The following is a 17,648-nucleotide window of genomic DNA, read 5'->3' on the forward strand; positions in this document are numbered from 1 at the left end:
CAATCGTGATCATTTTAACTCTCATTACCCGTCTTCCTCCCTCAGTCTATTTTTGTAATTGTTCTGCAAATTTTCGTGCTTCTTCTGGATCCGAGAATAGTCTGTTTTGTTGTCCTGGAATAAATATTTTCAATACCGCTGGATGCTTTAGTATAAATTTATACCCTTTCTTCCATAAAATCGCCTTTGCTGTATTGAACTCTTTTCTCTTCTTTAGGAGTTCAAAACTTATATCTGGATAAATGAAGATTTTTTGCCCTTTATACTCCAGTGGTTTGTTGCCCTCTCTTACTTTTTCCATTGTCTTCTCCAGTACCTTTTCTCTTGTAGTATATCTTAGGAATTTTACTACAATAGATCTTGGTTTTTGTTGTGGTTGTGGTTTAGTGGCCAATACTCTATGTGCCCTTTCTATTTCCATTTCTTGCTGTAGTTCTGGACATCCTAGGGTCTTAGGGATCCACTCTTTTATAAACTCCCTCATATTCTTGCCTTCTTCATCTTCCTTAAGGCCCACTATCTTTATGTTATTTCTTCTGTTATGGTTTTCCATTGTATCTATTTTTTGAGCTAGTAGTTCTTGTGTCTTTTTAGTTTTTTTATTAGATTTCTCCAATTTCTTTTTTAAGTCTTCTACCTCCATTTCTGCTGCTACTGCCCGCTCTTCCATCTTGTCCATTTTCTTTCCCATTTCTGTTAAGGTCATCTCCATTTTATTTATTTTCTCTTCTGTGTTGTTTATTCTTTTTCTTAAATCCTTAAATTCCTGTTTGCCATTCTTTAAATGACTCCATGTATCCTTTAATAAGAGCAAGTATATCCTTTACCTTGCCTTTCTTTTCTTCTTCTATTTCCCTGTACTCTTCCTCTTCCTCTTCTTCTTCCTCTGGGTTGACCATCTGTTGTTTCTTTGGTGCCCTTTCCTCCTCTTCTTTCTTGTTTCTATTGTCTTCTGTGGTCTCTTCTTGCTGCAGGTGTTCTGCAGCTGTCGTTGCCGGCTGTGGAGATCGACTCCCCAGCTGGTCCCCCCTCCCGTCGGTGTGTTTATTTTCATTCGCATCGCGCATGCGCGATACTTCGCGCATGCGCGGTTGCGCACTTTTACTCGGCTCTGCGAGCCATTTTTGTAGTCCATTATTTACCGACCTGAGGGAGCGGGTTTCTCTCTCCGCAGCGGGCCTCTTCAGACAGGTAAGGCCTTCACCTTTTTCCTCCTTTGTCTTCTCTTCCTCTCTTCTTACCGTTGCTTTCGATTTTTCTTTTTTTGTCGCCATCTTCTTTCCACCTTTATACTCACTTTTCTGTAACTTTTATTTCTGTGCCTTTGTGTTTTCTTTTGTTTGTCCCGACTTTTCTGGAGAGGGCTGGAGTTCACCATCCGGCCACTACTCCATCACGTGACTCTCTCCACCCACACTGGTTGATGCAATCCACCACTGGTATCCACGGTGCAGTGCAGAGGTAGCTAAGGTTCCATTGGAGAGACTGGACCCACACACCTCTGGTCAAGGGCTTTTTTTTTTTGTTTTTGTAATAAGAAGGAAAATAATATCCTGATAGTTGAGCTCAAGTACATCTGGGCAGTGGTAGCAGATGAGAAGATGGTAATGAAAAGGAGAAAAGATCACATGGAGGTGCAATCCTAGAGCTGATCAATCCTAGAGAAACAGCAGGATAAGTTTAAGGCTGAGGCAAGGTTATTTTGATGACTCCTGAAGTAGGCAGGGTTGGAGGAAAGGGTTGGGGCACTGACAAACACCATGAAGATTATGCACTTGCTTCCTTCCCACTCTTACTGTCAAATGAGCTGCCAAAAGGTCAGTTCTTTTCATTTAAAATTTATTATAAGAAGCAATATTAACTTGTGAAGTAACCTGTTTTGCCAAGCTTTGTAGTTATATTATTGCCAGCCTTATTGCCAAGTTTTAATGGGGTGGGGGGGGGGGTGTCCAAAAAGATATATGCTTTAAAGATTTTTTTTAAGAATAGGATTTCTTTAATTATATTGAAAGAGCAGAGACTGAAAATTGAGAGTCACTTTATATGTGCAAATTCACAAATGAGCTTTATAACAATGAGCCTCAGGTCACTTTTACAAGTTTCACAAAATCAGAGTGCACCTCTTGGATTCACTTGGAGATTTTTAATGGATTTGTAATGACACAAATATTACGGCACAGAGAAAGGAGACCCGCTTTTACAAGAATGTGTCTTCCACTCTAGTCAGTGACTGAGCTGAGGTAGAAAGCTTTTCCTTCTATCACTGTGAGCTGAGACATCTCTCTGTGCGATGTCATTTCGAGATAGAATTTGCACCGTTATTTGAAATTGAAAACTGACCAAACTTGTATCAAAGGTTGATTTTGCTTGTGCAAGCTATGATCACTGCATGTGTCTGAATCACTTCAAACATTCTCTTTTTAAAACGAATGTGTTTGAAGCTAGCATCTCCCACAGTACTAATGATCTCACAGATTGAATTAATTTCCCATTGTGTGGTTCTGACAGAACATGCTACCTGTTTTTTCGAATGGAGCTGTGGGACTTGTGCTTTTCACGTTAGCAGATCAGATAACCTTGCTGATTTTAACATGCTTTAGGATATACAGAAGTGAACACAAGAGGTGATATTTAAGTCTGTCTTTTATTTTAAGATTGAGCTGTATTTTGTTAAGTATAAAAGTTGAAAAAGTAAGTGGATAGATGCTGTTTGCGTTGCGTGCATGGTAAACAGTTTGAAAAAACTGTTTTGAGTTGCGTCAATCCAGCTGGAACCTAGATTGACACGCAAGTTCAAATAAATTTGCCCTCTTGTAGGAAATCATTTTCCACTGTACAGTATTATCTTCGGTTCTAAATGTGCTACTGCACAATATTCGATTGCAAAAAGTAGATATGCCGAATTTGTGTCGAGACTGCCAAATGCAAATCAGAAATTCTCCATTGGTAATTGTCTCAGTATCTCACGAGCCAGCAGTTCAAAGACCACCAAAACTCATGAAGGTAAGGGGATGAGAACATTGTTCAGCCCTGGTAGCTGAGCACAGCTGTTTTTGTTTTTAATCTTGTTTTAATATCTGAATAATATCTAACCTGATAAGAGTTAAGAGTAGGTACATATTTTAGTGTCATTTGGTTACAATTTTGCCTGGGTCTGAATGTTGTGGGCCTTGTGCCTCTGAAGTACATCAGCTGAACGTGCTGCTAAAGGAGGGCTGTGTTGTCAGAGGTGCTGTCTGAGATATGTTCCCTGTCGATTTCAGTCTTCAGAATGTGATTTATAATCTTGTGACCAAACTGGAACTGAAAAGCTGTAAGAAAACAGTCATTCACTTGAGAGTGAGTTCCAAGCAGCTACAGGTTAGCCTGGCCAGATTAGGAGAGTGAAAAATGTTTGACAGCTGCAGTATAAATGTACTGTTCATCGGAAGGTAGATTGTTATCTGGTTAAAAATGGTGCTTCAGTCAATTAAGTTTGGAATGCAGGTATAGCAGGTGATGAAGAAAGCAAATGGCATGCAAGAGGTTTTGAATATAGAAGCAGGGAGGTTTCACTATGGATATATGGAGCCTTGGTGAGATCACACCTTGAGTATTGTACTCTTAATATGAAGGACATTCATGCAATTGAGTGGAGTGAAGGTTCACCAGACTGATCCCTGGAAAGGCAGAAATGATGAGTGTAGAATGGTTGAATTGACCAGGGTTTCAATCATTGGAATTTAGAAGAGGGGGATCTTATTGGCATACGGTTCTGACAGGGCCAGACAAGTTAGATGCAGGAAGAATATTCCCGATGTTGGGAAACTCCAGAACAAAGGACTAAGGAGAAGGGCAAAGCCATTTTGAACTGAGATGAGGAGAAACTTCTACCTTGATGAAGGGCTCAAGCCTGAAATGTTAGTTGTCTCTCTTTGTGAGATAATGTGCACTGTATGATCTGCTGAGTTTCTCCATCATTGTGTTTTTACATCAATCATAGAGTCTGCAGACTTTAGTGTTTTACTCCTTTCACCCTGAACGTTGTGACTTCTAAAATGGCTTTGTTGGAGGACAGCCACTATATCTTAAGAGTTAGTCTCTCATTAGCCTGATCATCTCCTCAGCAGAACGAAACCATTTGTATTTTAAAGCTTTGCTTGAGGCAGTGATTCAGTACCCATAAAAGATTAACAGCCAGCACAGTTTTTTCCATTGATCATTCAATGGCTATCCTTGAGTGTTGAATGGCTCCTGTTCACGTTGCAGCTGTACAAAACTGTGACAAGAGTGCGCAAAATCATTAAGGACCTCTTCCACCACTTCTGACCTTTCACAAACTGGATGCAGATAAAACCCGTGTTCCTTTGAAATGTAATTTTTTTTAAATTTCAGATTCAACACATGAAGATAAGAACATCTGTTTTGTTGTTTGTAGCAGGTTGCTTTACAGTGAAGATCTGAAGTGCGTGTAAGCAGTGAGACCCATGGTATACTTGTCATGCTTGGATCATGATGGATCGTTCTTGTTTGTGGTATTTTCTTTTGAAGTTTAGTTATTACGGAAACCAGTTCAGTATATTCATGTAGTTCAATAGAGGTACTGATAATTGAGAAATTTTACTCTTGCATAAAAAGAGTGGATTAAAAAGAGTACACGCTAATGAGTTAATGATAATTGTTAAATAATTGATTTGTTTTCCTTTTCCAGGTGTTCTAGGCAGTCTGAGACACCTTCTGTCGCTAGACAACATTGCATTTGTTTGCTGGTAAACCATCCAGGCACCAGTTGCACCATGGAAGTGGGCATGCGTATTGTGCGTGGTGTGGATTGGATCTGGGGAAACCAGGATGATGGAGAAGGACATGTTGGCACTGTGGTGGAGATTGGCCGCCAAGGCAGCACCACAACACCAGATAAAACTGTGGTGGTGCAGTGGGACTGTGGTACGAGAACCAATTATCGCACTGGTTACCAAGGGGCCTACGACCTGCTTCTCTATGACAATGCTCAAATTGGTAAGTTGGCAGTTCTGTCGTGAACTTCCGATTAAGATTTTTCAGATCCTCTCTCTTTTGTGCAAACTACATCTTTGACAATAATTCAGGCAGTTATCTCAATGGAATGTCTTTGCCAGGATAAAAGGAGGCAGGACTGATAACCGTATCAGGTAACGCTCCTTCATGTTGCCCCTTCTAGGGACTTGTACTCTTTCATGTTTTTAGGAAACATCTTCAGAAATTGGAACACTGAACACAAGTTCCTACACTCTGCTTCACTTAAAGTGAATAATTGATAATGTGTCCTTATTTTTAATGAAGAGAAAAAAAATTTGATAAATCATAAAGCCAGTAAGTACGAAAATTAATTTGGTTTTTTTTTTAATGTTCATTCCTTTGCCTAAGTTTAATATTTTGTGATATTTTAAATCCAAATTGTATTTAAATGGATGTTTTTAAAAGAAATCAGGAAGGAAAAAGTTCACCAGGCTGTTGTAGAACAAAAATCTGTCAGAAACATTTACTATAGTCTTGCTATATAAAAATGTTTTTAAGAAATCAAAATCAGGTTTATTTTCATGAACATGTGTCATGGAATTTGTTGGTTTGTGACAGCAGTATTGTGCGGAACTAAGTGCAAAATTACTTTAATTACAATTCCATAAGTATGAGAAGTTTGTGTATTTTTATGATATTTAGGTCTCTCTATCCTTATTAATGTTTCATCCTTCACCATCTTTGATGGCTTCTTACAATGGGAATAATTCAGGTTTCCTCAGATCCTGAATCATCCCACAATGGGAAGTTACTGTAGATGACAATATTGTCGTGTTGTTTATAATTGATTAGCAAGTGAGAAGATTAACCCATGAGATGAATGTTGTTCAGTACACACATGGGCACCTGCTCATTGCTTTCTTTCACTAAGTTTTTGCACTGCCCACAGGTTTGTTTCCCTAGCAGGGGAGCCAGTGGCTTCTGTTCAGGCTAAAACTGGTAATGGTAGTGATGCAGTTCTTTCGCTCTGACCTTGCAAGTACCTGAAGAATCGTTATTGGGATGAAATGCATTTCAGCTCCAATGCTTGTAACTCTGCAAGTTAGCTCTTCAAGGACGTTTATGAGATGTATGTTTATAGGTACCTTAGGGCAGCTGCTCACTTTTCCTTCAATAAACTTCAGATAAACCAAATGATGCTTTAAAAGTAGAATCACAATTATTTGTAGATGACATTATTTTCCCGGAGTTTAGTATATCAGTATATTTAAGAAATGATAATGCATGTAGATAGTATGTTAATTAAACTAATTGTGAAATGGAATCATCAAAGCTGTAGAACACAGCCATTTTATTTGTTCATCTTGTATAAACTAGGAGATTCCTGATAAAATGCGAAACAATAATATGATTATGTTCAATAGGCACTTCCAAATTAAAACCAGATTAAATTGTTCCACAATCCATACTGGTCAATTAAATCAATTTCTTATAAATTCCTCATGCATGAAATAAACTGCTGTGCAGGCAATGAATCCCTGAAATGGGAAGAATATCTCTCAAACTAATGAGTGTAAAATATAAAAAGGATGTGTTAAATTGTTGGGAGAGGAATCACTGCATCATTTAGAAATACCTTTTAAATGTGAAGCTGCAACTTGAGGAGCTATAAGATGATGAGAACATTGGAGCTGAAATACATTTCACCCCATTAATGATTTTTGCGGGTATATGGAAGGGTGACAAAGCTGAAAGAGTTGTGCAGACACAATCACCACTAGTTTTACCCCAAATAGAATCTAAGGTGGTTTTCCTGGTAAACTAATCATTATTTCAGCCAGCTCAAAAGCTTTCCCATGTGTAAACCTAATTATATCCATCTCACGGATTGGTGACCCATCAGTTATAGGCAGTGATACAGTCTTGTGATCCTACAGTCAGCACAGAATCCACGAAGGGAGTGACTGCAGCCATGGGACATTTACAAAACCGGGAAAGTCAATGGTGCGTTGGAGATTGACCAGCATATTCCCAGATGTGAACAGCTCTGGATTTTGGTCCATTCCTTGAATGTCAGCCAATAATGAGTCATCTCATTCTGTCAGACTTATGCATAATAATTCTTCTGTTGTTTATTGCACAGTTTCCTGATATGAACCATTGAACGTTTCACAGTTTGCTGACTTGCAGTTTTTGATTTTATTCACCTAACCTGTATGAATTGCAAACCGTGCTTGGAAGCATCATTAATGATTTTTAATTTTATCAACTACATTTGGTCTCTCTGGACTAACCAGTAACATTGCTTCATTTTGGTTACCAGGTTGAACTTATTATCACATGACTGTACATGTAGAGTTTCTCTGGACCATGATACACACATATTGCTCGACTAGCACATAGTAATCACATACATAGTACAATATAATATTTATAAATGTTCAGGAATCATTTACTCAGTTTCATTCATAAGAGACCCAAGGATACCATTGATCAATCTCACAGCCTGGGAAGACCTGGCAGTCTTTTCCAGGAGGACAATTCCCACAGAAGATGGGGAAGGAAAATATGATCTGGAAAACCAGATCAGGCCATTCAGCATCTGTGTACGCTAAAATTTTGGAAACTGGAATCCTTTGCTCTTCGTGAGGTGGTGCAGGCTGTATTTTTTTTTAAAAGCTTCTATTTCTGTACAATTTAAGTTCTTTTCCACAATGGGAAAGAATGATATCAGATGGTCATGTGCATAAGCTTCTGATCATGGCATTGGATGCAACCAACAGAAATCTGCAGGCTGGTCATGACCTTTTTCCCCATGAGATGAGTTTAGAAAATCCCAGTGAAGGAGTTTTTTATCATAACTTATCGTGAGCGATGGGAAGAGGTTGGACAAACTTGAATTGTGTTCTCTGGACTGTCAGAGGATGAGGAGAATTCAGAGGGTAATTTAAAATTATGAGGTTCATAAACAGGGCAGACAGTCAGAATCTTTCCCAGGGTAAACATGTCAAATACTAGAAGGCATGTTTAGGATGCATTTCCTGCCCCCCCACCCCCCCACAGAGTGGTGAGTGACTGGCATGGGCTGTCAGAGATGTGGTGAAAGCAGATACAATATTCGCATTTAACAGGCCTCTAAATGCACACATGAATGTGCAGGGGATGGATGGATCATGTATGGGCAGAAAAGTTTTTTTAGTTATTTTTTATTTTTCATATCAACCAAAATATATACAAACGTTTCTCATTAAATATACATAGTGGTGAGAGTCACGTGATGGAGTAGTGGCTGGTTGGGTGGAAACAGCCCTCTCCAGAGAAAAGGGGAAAAAAAAGTGTGAAAAAACATAAAATACAGGAAGAGAAAGATAAAGTTACAAAGAAGAGACAGAAGATGGCACCCAAAAGAGAGAAAGTAAGAATAACAGAGAAAAAGGAAGAAGGAAAATCAGTGGAGAAGAAAGAAGAAGCCCTTACCTGCACATCGGAGCAGAGACCCACCGTGGAGAGGGGCGGCCGATCTCCGGTGTTGGTGAGTCCCCAGAGGAGCGGTGTCCTCCCGACCGGCGTACTTCAAAAATGGCTCTCAGAGCACAAGTAAAAGAAAAGGTTAACGCCGATGGGAGGGGGACTCAGCTGAGGAGCAGCCAGCTGAGAGAGCCCAGTATCGGGGCGTTCGGCTGGGGGAAGTAAACAAGAAAGAAGAAAAGAAGAGTGGTGAGAAAGAGAATGAAAGAGGGTGAGCGGCAACAAGGCGACCGACAAGGGGACGACCTGCGGCAGGGGGCCCAGCAGCGGGTCGACCTGCAGCAGGGGGCCCAGCAGCGGGTCGACCTGCAGCAGGGGGCCCAGCAGCGGGTCGACCTGCAGCAGGGGGCCCAGCAGCGGGTCGACCTGCAGCAGGGGGCCCAGCAGCGGGTCGACCTGCAGCAGGGGGCCCAGCAGCGGGTCGACCTGCAGCAGGGGGCCCAGCAGCGGGTCGACCTGCAGCAGGGGGCCCAGCAGCGGGTCGACCTGCAGCAGGGGGCCCAGCAGCGGGTCGACCTGCAGCAGGGGGCCCAGCAGCGGGTCGACCTGCAGCAGGGGGCCCAGCAGCGGGTCGACCTGCAGCAGGGGGCCCAGCAGCGGGTCGACCTGCAGCAGGGGGCCCAGCAGCGGGTCGACCTGCAGCAGGGGGCCCAGCAGCGGGTCGACCTGCAGCAGGGGGCCCAGCAGCGGGTCGACCTGCAGCAGGGGGCCCAGCAGCGGGTCGACCTGCAGCAGGGGGCCCAGCAGCGGGTCGACCTGCAGCAGGGGGCCCAGCAGCGGGTCGACCTGCAGCAGGGGGCCCAGCAGCGGGTCGACCTGCAGCAGGGGGCCCAGCAGCGGGTCGACCTGCAGCAGGGGGCCCAGATATGAACAGATATGAAGGAATTTATAAAAGATGGATCCTGAAGGTGCTGGGAATGACAGGTTCACATGAAGAAATAGAAATCAAAAGGGCTCATAGAGCACTAGTACTGAAACCGCCACCACATCAAAAACCGAAATCCATATTGGTAAAATTTCTAAGATATATGACAAGAGAAAACATACTGGAGCAGGCAAGAAAGAAGGTTAGAGAAGACAATAAGCCGTTGGAATATAAGTGACAAAAAAAAAATATTTTTTTACCTGGACATAAGCTTCGAAATTTTAAAGAGGAAGGAATTTAACACAGCGAAAACAATCTTATGGAAGTAAGGGTATAACTTTATATTAAGACATCCAGCAGTACTCAAAGAATTTATTCCTGGGGAACGGAATAGACTGTTCTCGGACCCAAAGAAAGCTCAAGAATTTGCTGAACATTTGCAGGACAGGAAAAGAGAGGAGGAGGAGTGACAAGAAGGATGACCGGCAAGAAAATATACAAAAATATGTAAAAATATAAAGTAAAAATAATGTATATATAAAGATTTAAAGATGGATAAGAGAAGGGGAAGAAGGGGAAAAAAGAGAGAGAGCTTTGTTATATGTATAGGAAAATAGTGTTCTCGGGGAGGGGGGCTGGTGGGGTGAATATAATCGTCACTGCGAAATTGGTTGACGCTTGCGAGTAAGTCGCAAACCGAATGGAAAGGGAAGTTATGTTTGCCGTCAAGGGACAAGGGGCAATCCAAGGAGGGGAGGTTCATTTGGGGTTAAAGGGTTATTGCCTGTTGGGATTGTTAGGGTATTTCATGTCTTAAGTGCGTTGTCATATATTGAGATTAAAAAGGAAAACTTAAAAAAACAGTAATGGAAAAAAAGGGGATGGAGGTGGTGAAGAGGCGGAAAGAAGTGAAAATAAAAATTTAAGATGGCCACTTTGGACTATATGACTATAAACATTAATGGAATATATAACCAAGTTTAAGTGTATCCCATTTGAAAAAAAAAATCACATATAATTTAATGATTGAAAAAACCTGGGAACCATATATGGAACATAGCAGAAAGAGCAGGTCTCGGACCACCACCACCTAAAATGATAAGAAGATAAACATGATCAGATTTAATGCGAATAAACAGATGATACGTCTTTTTTGTTTATATTCTTTTGTATCAAGATATTGTTTTATTGTATTTTATATGTCCAATATTTACTGTTTTTGGAGAGGGTGGGAAGGGAGGGATGGGGGAAAAAAAGAAAAAATGTCACTGTGAATATTAAAAGAGATGCATCTGTAAATATATTGGTTGAAATGGTTCATAGTGCGATAAATAAAGAATTACAAAAAAAATATACACAGTGGCATTTTCTCACTTTCTCCCCCCCCCCACACTCCCTTCCCCCTTCCCACCCCCCTCCAAAACCAATAAATATTCAACATATAAAATAGAACCAAGAAACAATGTCTTCACACAGTGAAAAATAAACAAGAAAAATATGTCATCTACTTTTACTCGTTTTGTCTTATTTTAGGGGGTGGAGGTCCAAGGCAAGCCCTCTCTGTTATGTTCCATGTACGGTTCCCAAATTTGTTCAAATAATGTGACTTTATTTTTAAATTGTATGTTATTTTATCCAGTGGAATACATTTATTCATTTCCATGTACCATTGCTGTATTCTCAGGCTCTCTTCCATTTTCCAAGTTGACATTATACATTTTTTTGCTACTGCTAAGGCTATCATAATGTCTTTTTTGCGCTTTATCCAATTTGAGGCCTAATTCCTTACTTCTTATGTTACTTAGAAGAAAGATCTCTGGATTTTTTGGTATGTTATTTTTTGTGATTTTATTTAATATCTGATTTAGATCTTCCCAAAATATTTTCACTTTCGTACATGCCCAAATTGCATGTACTGTTGTTCCCATTTCCTTCTTACAGCAAAAACATCTATCTGATAATGTTGGATCCCATTCTTTTAACTTTTGAGATGTGATATATAACTTGTGTAACTAATTATACTGTATCATGCGTAACCTTGTGTTTATTGTATTCTTCATAGTTCCAGAACATAACTTTTCCCATACTTCATTTTTTATCTTTATGTTTAAATCCTTTTCCCACTTTTGTTTAGGTTTATAGCTTATTTTATCATTTTCCTTATCTTGCAGCTTAATGTATATGTTTGTTATAAATCTTTTTATTATCATTGTGTCTGTAATCACATATACAAAGCTGCTTCCTTCTGGTAATCTCAGTCTGTTTATAATGTATATGTTCCAGTACCTTCTCCCCTATTTTATCTAGTTCAATCTTAGTCCAGTCTGGTTTTTCCCTGGTAAAAATCTGATAAATACCTTAATTGTGTGGCTCTATAATAATTTTTTAAAGTTTGGTAACTGCAAACCACCTTGGTTATACCTCTCTGTTAATTTATCTAACGCTACCCTCGGTTTCCCCCCTTTCCACAAAAAATTTCCTTATTATTCTCTTTAGTTCATTAAAGAATATCTCTGTTAAGGGAATTGGCAACGATTGAAATAAGTATTGTATCCTTGGGAAAACATTCATTTTAATGCAATTTACCCTCCCTATCAACATTAGCTGTAATTCTTTCTAATGTTCTAAGTCTTCCTGCAATTTCTTTATTAGTGGCTGATCATTTAGTTTGTACAAGAGGCTTAAGTTATTATCTAACCTGATACCTAGGTATCAGATTGCTTGTGCTTGCCATTTAAATAGTGATTCTTTTTAAAAATTCTGTATAATCCGCATTACTCATTGGCATCACTTCACTTTTATTTTCATTGATCTTGTACCCCGATATTTCTCCATACTCCTTCAATTTCTTATGTAATTCTTTTATTTATATTTCTGGTTCTATTAGGTATACTATGATGTCATCTGCAAATAAGCTGATTTTATACTCCTCCTTTATTTTTATCCCTTTTATTTTCTTTTCTTATCAGTTCTGCCAATGGTTCTATTGCTAAGGTGAACAATGAGGGGGATAATGGACATCCCTGTCTAGTTAACCTACTTAATTTAAATTGGCTTGATACATATCCATTTACTGTTACCTTCGCCAATGGCCCATTATACAATGCTTTAATCCAATTAATATATTTTTCTGGTAGATTGAACCTTTGTCTATAAATAGTTCCATTCTACTCTGTCAAAGGCTTTTTCTGCGTCTAAAGCATCAGCCACTGTTAGCTTCTTATTTCCTTGAACTGCATGAATTAGATTAATAAGTTTACAGACATTATCCTCTGTTCCTCTTTTCTTAATAAATCCAGTTTGATCTTGTTTTACTATTTTTGGTACACAATCGGCCAATCTGTATGCTAATAATTTTGCTATTATCTTATCATCTGAATTAAGTAGAGATATTGATCTATATGATGCTGGTGTTAGTGGATCCTTCCCCATCTTTAGTATTACTGTAATTATTGCTGTCTTACATGAATCTGGCAAGTTATGTTTCTTCTATCTGGTTCATTACTTCCAGGAGAGGAGGAATTAATAACTCTTTAAATGTTTTATAGAATTCTATTGGGAATCCATCCTCTCCTGGCGTTTTATTGTTCGGCAGTTTTTTTAATATATCCTGTACTTCCTCTATTTCAAATGGTTTTATCAGTTTGTTTTGTTCCTCTTTTTGCAATTTCGGCAGTTCAATTTTAGCTAAAAGCTCTTCTATTTTATCATCTTTCCCCTCGTTCTCAGTTTGGTATAATTGTTCATAAAATTCCTTAAAGTTCTCATTAATCTCTATTGGGTAATATGTAATTTCTTTGTCCTTTTTCCTTGAGGCCAATACAGTTCTTTTAGCTTGTTTTGGTTTAAGTTGCCAGGCTAATATTTTATGTTTTTTTTTTTCTCCCAGTTCATAATACTTTTGCTTTATTTTCATTATGCTCTTCTCCACCTTATACGTTTGTATTGTTTCATATTTTATTTTTTTGTCTACCAATTCTCTCTTTTTCCTTATATCATCTCTTTTTATTTGTTCCTTTTCTGTACTTATTATCTCCCTTTCCAACTGCTCTATTTCCCGATTTTAGTCCTTTTTCATCTTAGTTACATAACTTATTATGTACGGCCCCTCACCCCAAGTCCAAAGCCCGCTGCGCAGCTCAGACGGCAAAGTCCTCCTCAGCGACAAGATCTCCATCCTCAACCGATGGTCAGAACACTTCCAATCTCTTTTCAGTGCCAACTGCTCAGTCCAAGATTCCGCCCTGCTCCAGCTCCCTCAACAGCCCCTAAGGCTAGAGCTGGATGAGGTTCCCACCCTGGATGAGACATATAAGGCAATCGAACAACTGAAAAGTGGCAAAGCAGCAGGTATGGATGGAATCCCCCCAGAAGTCTGGAAGGCTGGCGGCAAAACTCTGCATGCCAAACTGCATGAGTTTTTCAAGCTTTGTTGGGACCAAGGTAAACTGCCTCAGGATCTTCGTGATGCCACCATCATCACCCTGTACAAAAACAAAGGCGAGAAATCAGACTGCTCAAACTACAGGGGAATCACGTTGCTCTCCATTGCAGGCAAAATCTTCGCTAGGATTCTACTAAATAGAATAATACCTAGTGTCGCCGAGAATATTCTCCCAGAATCACAGTGCGGCTTTCGCGCAAACAGAGGAACTACTGACATGGTCTTTGCCCTCAGACAGCTCCAAGAAAAGTGCAGAGAACAAAACAAAGGACTCTACATCACCTTTGTTGACCTCACCAAAGCCTTTGACACCGTGAGCAGGAAAGGGCTTTGGCAAATACTAGAGCGCATCGGATGTCCCCCAAAGTTCCTCAACATGATTATCCAACTGCACGAAAACCAACAAGGTCGGGTCAGATACAGCAATGAGCTCTCTGAACCCTTCTCCATTAACAGTGGCATGAAGCAAGGCTGTGTTCTCGCACCAACCCTCTTTTCAATCTTCTTCAGCATGATGCTGAACCAAGCCATGAAAGACCCCAACAATGAAGACGCTGTTTACATCCGGTACCGCACGGATGGCAGTCTCTTCAATCTGAGGCGCCTGCAAGCTCACACCAAGACACAAGAGAAACTTGTCCGTGAACTACTCTTTGCAGATGATGCCGCTTTAGTTGCCCATTCAGAGCCAGCTCTTCAGCGCTTGACGTCCTGCTTTGCGGAAACTGCCAAAATGTTTGGCCTGGAAGTCAGCCTGAAGAAAACTGAGGTCCTCCATCAGCCAGCTCCCCACCATGACTACCAGCCCCCCCACATCTCCATCGGGCACACAAAACTCAAAACGGTCAACCAGTTTACCTATCTCAGCTGCACCATTTCATCAGATGCAAGGATCGACAATGAGATAGACAACAGACTCGCCAAGGCAAATAGCGCCTTTGGAAGACTACACAAAAGAGTCTGGAAAAACAACCAACTGAAAAACCTCACAAAGATAAGCGTATACAGAGCCGTTGTCATACCCACACTCCTGTTCGGCTCCGAATCATGGGTCATCTACCGGCACCACCTACGGCTCCTAGAACGCTTCCACCAGCGTTGTCTCCGCTCCATCCTCAACATCCATTGGAGCGCTTACACCCCTAACGTTGAAGTACTCGAGATGGCAGAGGTCGACAGCATCGAGTCCACGCTGCTGAAGATCCAGCTGCGCTGGATGGGTCACGTCTCCAGAATGGAGGACCATCGCCTTCCCAAGATCCTGTTATATGGCGAGCTCTCCACTGGCCACCGTGACAGAGGTGCACCAAAGAAAAGGTACAAGGACTGCCTAAAGAAATCTCTTGGTGCCTGCCACATTGACCACCGCCAGTGGGCTGATAACGCCTCAAACCGTGCATCTTGGCGCATCACAGTTTGGCGGGCAGCAACCTCCTTTGAAGAAGACCGCAGAGCCCACCTCACTGACAAAAGGCAAAGGAGGAAAAACCCAACACCCAACCCCAACCAACCAATTTTCCCTTGCAACCGCTGCAATCGTGTTTGCCTGTCCCGCATCGGACTTGTCAGCCACAAACGAGCCTGCAGCTGACGTGGACTTTTTACCCCCTCCATAAATCTTCGTCCACGAAGCCAAGCCAAAGAAGAAGACATAACTTATTATCTGCCCTCTAATGAAGGCTTTCATTGCGTCCCATAATATAAATTTGTCTTTCACTGATTCTGTGTTTATTTCAAAATATGTTTTAATTTGGCGTTCAATAAACTCTCTAAATTCTTGTCTTTTAAGTAGCATGGAGTTTAACTTCTATCTATATGTTCTTGGTGGGATGTCCTCCAGTTCTATTGTTAATAACAGGGGTGAATGATCAGATAGTAATTACCCCCTCCATAAATCTTCGTCTGCGAAGCCAAGCCAAAGAAGAATCTAGCTTTATACTCAGTTTTCCTAAGTCTCCCTTGAATATGGGCCGACAACAAAAACATATCAATCCTTGAGTATGTTTTATGCCTACTCGAATAATATGAATATTCCTTCTCTCTTGGGTGCTGCCTCCTCCATAGATCCATGTTTTATTTCCTGCATTTATTTAACCATAAATTTGACTACTTTATTCTTTTTGCTTGTCTTTTTCCAGTTTTATCCAACATTGGATCCAAATTAAGGTTAAAAAACCCTCCTATCCATATATTTCCTTGAATATCTACAATCTTCAAAAAAATGTCCAGCATAAACTTTTGATCCTCCTCATTCGGAGCTTATATATTGAGAAAATTCCAAAATTCTGAGTAGATCTGACACTTTATCATTACATATCTCCCTGCTGGATTTATTATTTCCTCCTCTGTCTTGATTGGTACATTTTTATTAATTAATATAGCTACACCTCTAGTTTTTGAATTATATGATGATGCTGCTACGTGTCCTACCCAGTCTCTCTTTAATTTGTTATGTTCCATTTCAGTTAGATGCGTTTCCTGCACAAATGCTATATCTAATTTTTATTTTTTCAGTAAATTTAATAGCCTCTTCCTTTTAATTTGGTTATGTATTCCATTAATGTTTATAGTCATATAGTTCAACATGGCCATCTCATATCTTGTTCACACCTCATTTCTGCTTCCTCACCCCATTTTCATCTCTGTTTTCACTTTTTAAACTCAATGTATGACAACGCATTTAAAACATAAAATACTCCAACAACTCTCACACCCAATATTACCTTAATTCCAAATGCTCCCCCCCCCTCTGAGTTGCCCCTTATCCTTTGCCGTGCAACCACAACTCCCCTTTCCATTTGGATTGCGATCTTGTTCGCATACGTCAACTGATTTCGCAGTGAAGGTTATTCTCTCTCCCCCCCCCCAGAAAACACTTCTTTTTTTTACACATATAACAAAGCTCTTCCTTTATTTCCCCCTTACTTACTTCCTTCCCTTCTCTTTTCCCTCTTTAGTTCTTTACATATACATTGTTTTTACATCTTTATATATACTTTATTGCCGTTCTTCATTCTTATTACATCTCTTCATCTCTCCTTCTGTCCTGCAAACGCTCTGCGAATTCTTGTGCTTCCTCTGGATCCGAGAACAGTCTGTTTTGCTCCCCAGGGATAAATATTTTAAGCACAGCTGGATGTCTTAACATGAATTTATAACCTTTTATCCATAGGATCGATTTTGCTATATTAAACTCATTCCTCTTCTTTAAGAGTTCAAAACTTATGTGTGGGTAAAAAAATATTTTTTGACCCTTGTATTCAATGGTTTATTATCTTCTCTAATTTTATTCCTTGCCCGCTCCAGTATATTTTCTCTTGTCGTATATGGGCAGAAGAGTTTTACTTAAATTTGGGCATCATGTGCAGCACAGATCTTGTGGGCTGAGCGGCCTGTTCTTGAGCTGTTCTGTTCCATGTTCTATGGTGTCCTTGGCACATCCACAATGTGTTAAAGGTTGAGATGTTAATTACACTGATATTTTCCTATGTTAGTAGAAAGTAATGTGGGCTTTATTTAGAACCAGAGCTCGAAATGGCATGGCACTGTCTGTGTACAGTTGAATAGTCAGAGTAGCAGGATTCTGCCATCTGTCCGTCAATGTGGGAATTTGCTTGGCATCTTCACATCTTTCCATCTGGGCTGATTCTCCTTGGGTTTCCATTCCCTCCCCCACGTGGTTCCATTTTTCCATCAGCCCTCACTCCTGGTTCCATCGACAACCGACCAGCCTCTGCCTTACCTATCCCTCTTGCCCTGCTGCAGAGTTTTGACCTGAATCGTCTTTGTCACCCCAGATAGTGCTCAACCCACTGAGCTCATCCAGCATTTTAT

General features: G+C 40.4%; 1 protein-coding gene across 11 annotated transcripts in view; it reads left to right on the forward strand.

Moving 5' to 3' along the window:
* The window catches only part of mib2 (MIB E3 ubiquitin protein ligase 2), a 162,483-nt gene that overhangs the window by 40,492 nt on the left and 104,343 nt on the right, over positions 1-17,648 (forward strand). For 9 of the 11 annotated variants that reach the window (XM_069918214.1, XM_069918212.1, XM_069918219.1 and 6 more), the window contains one exon: positions 4,691-4,998. In XM_069918214.1, coding sequence (XP_069774315.1) covers positions 4,776-4,998 — 223 coding nt within the window. In that variant the 5' untranslated portion in view covers positions 4,691-4,775. Of the gene's footprint in view, positions 1-2,483; positions 2,625-2,824; positions 3,004-4,690; positions 4,999-17,648 lie in introns of those variants that run through there. The other 2 variants (XM_069918208.1, XM_069918217.1) reach the window with 2 other exon arrangements.

The sequence above is a fragment of the Narcine bancroftii genome, chromosome 2, assembly GCF_036971445.1.
Source record: "Narcine bancroftii isolate sNarBan1 chromosome 2, sNarBan1.hap1, whole genome shotgun sequence".
NCBI lineage: Eukaryota > Metazoa > Chordata > Chondrichthyes > Torpediniformes > Narcinidae > Narcine > Narcine bancroftii.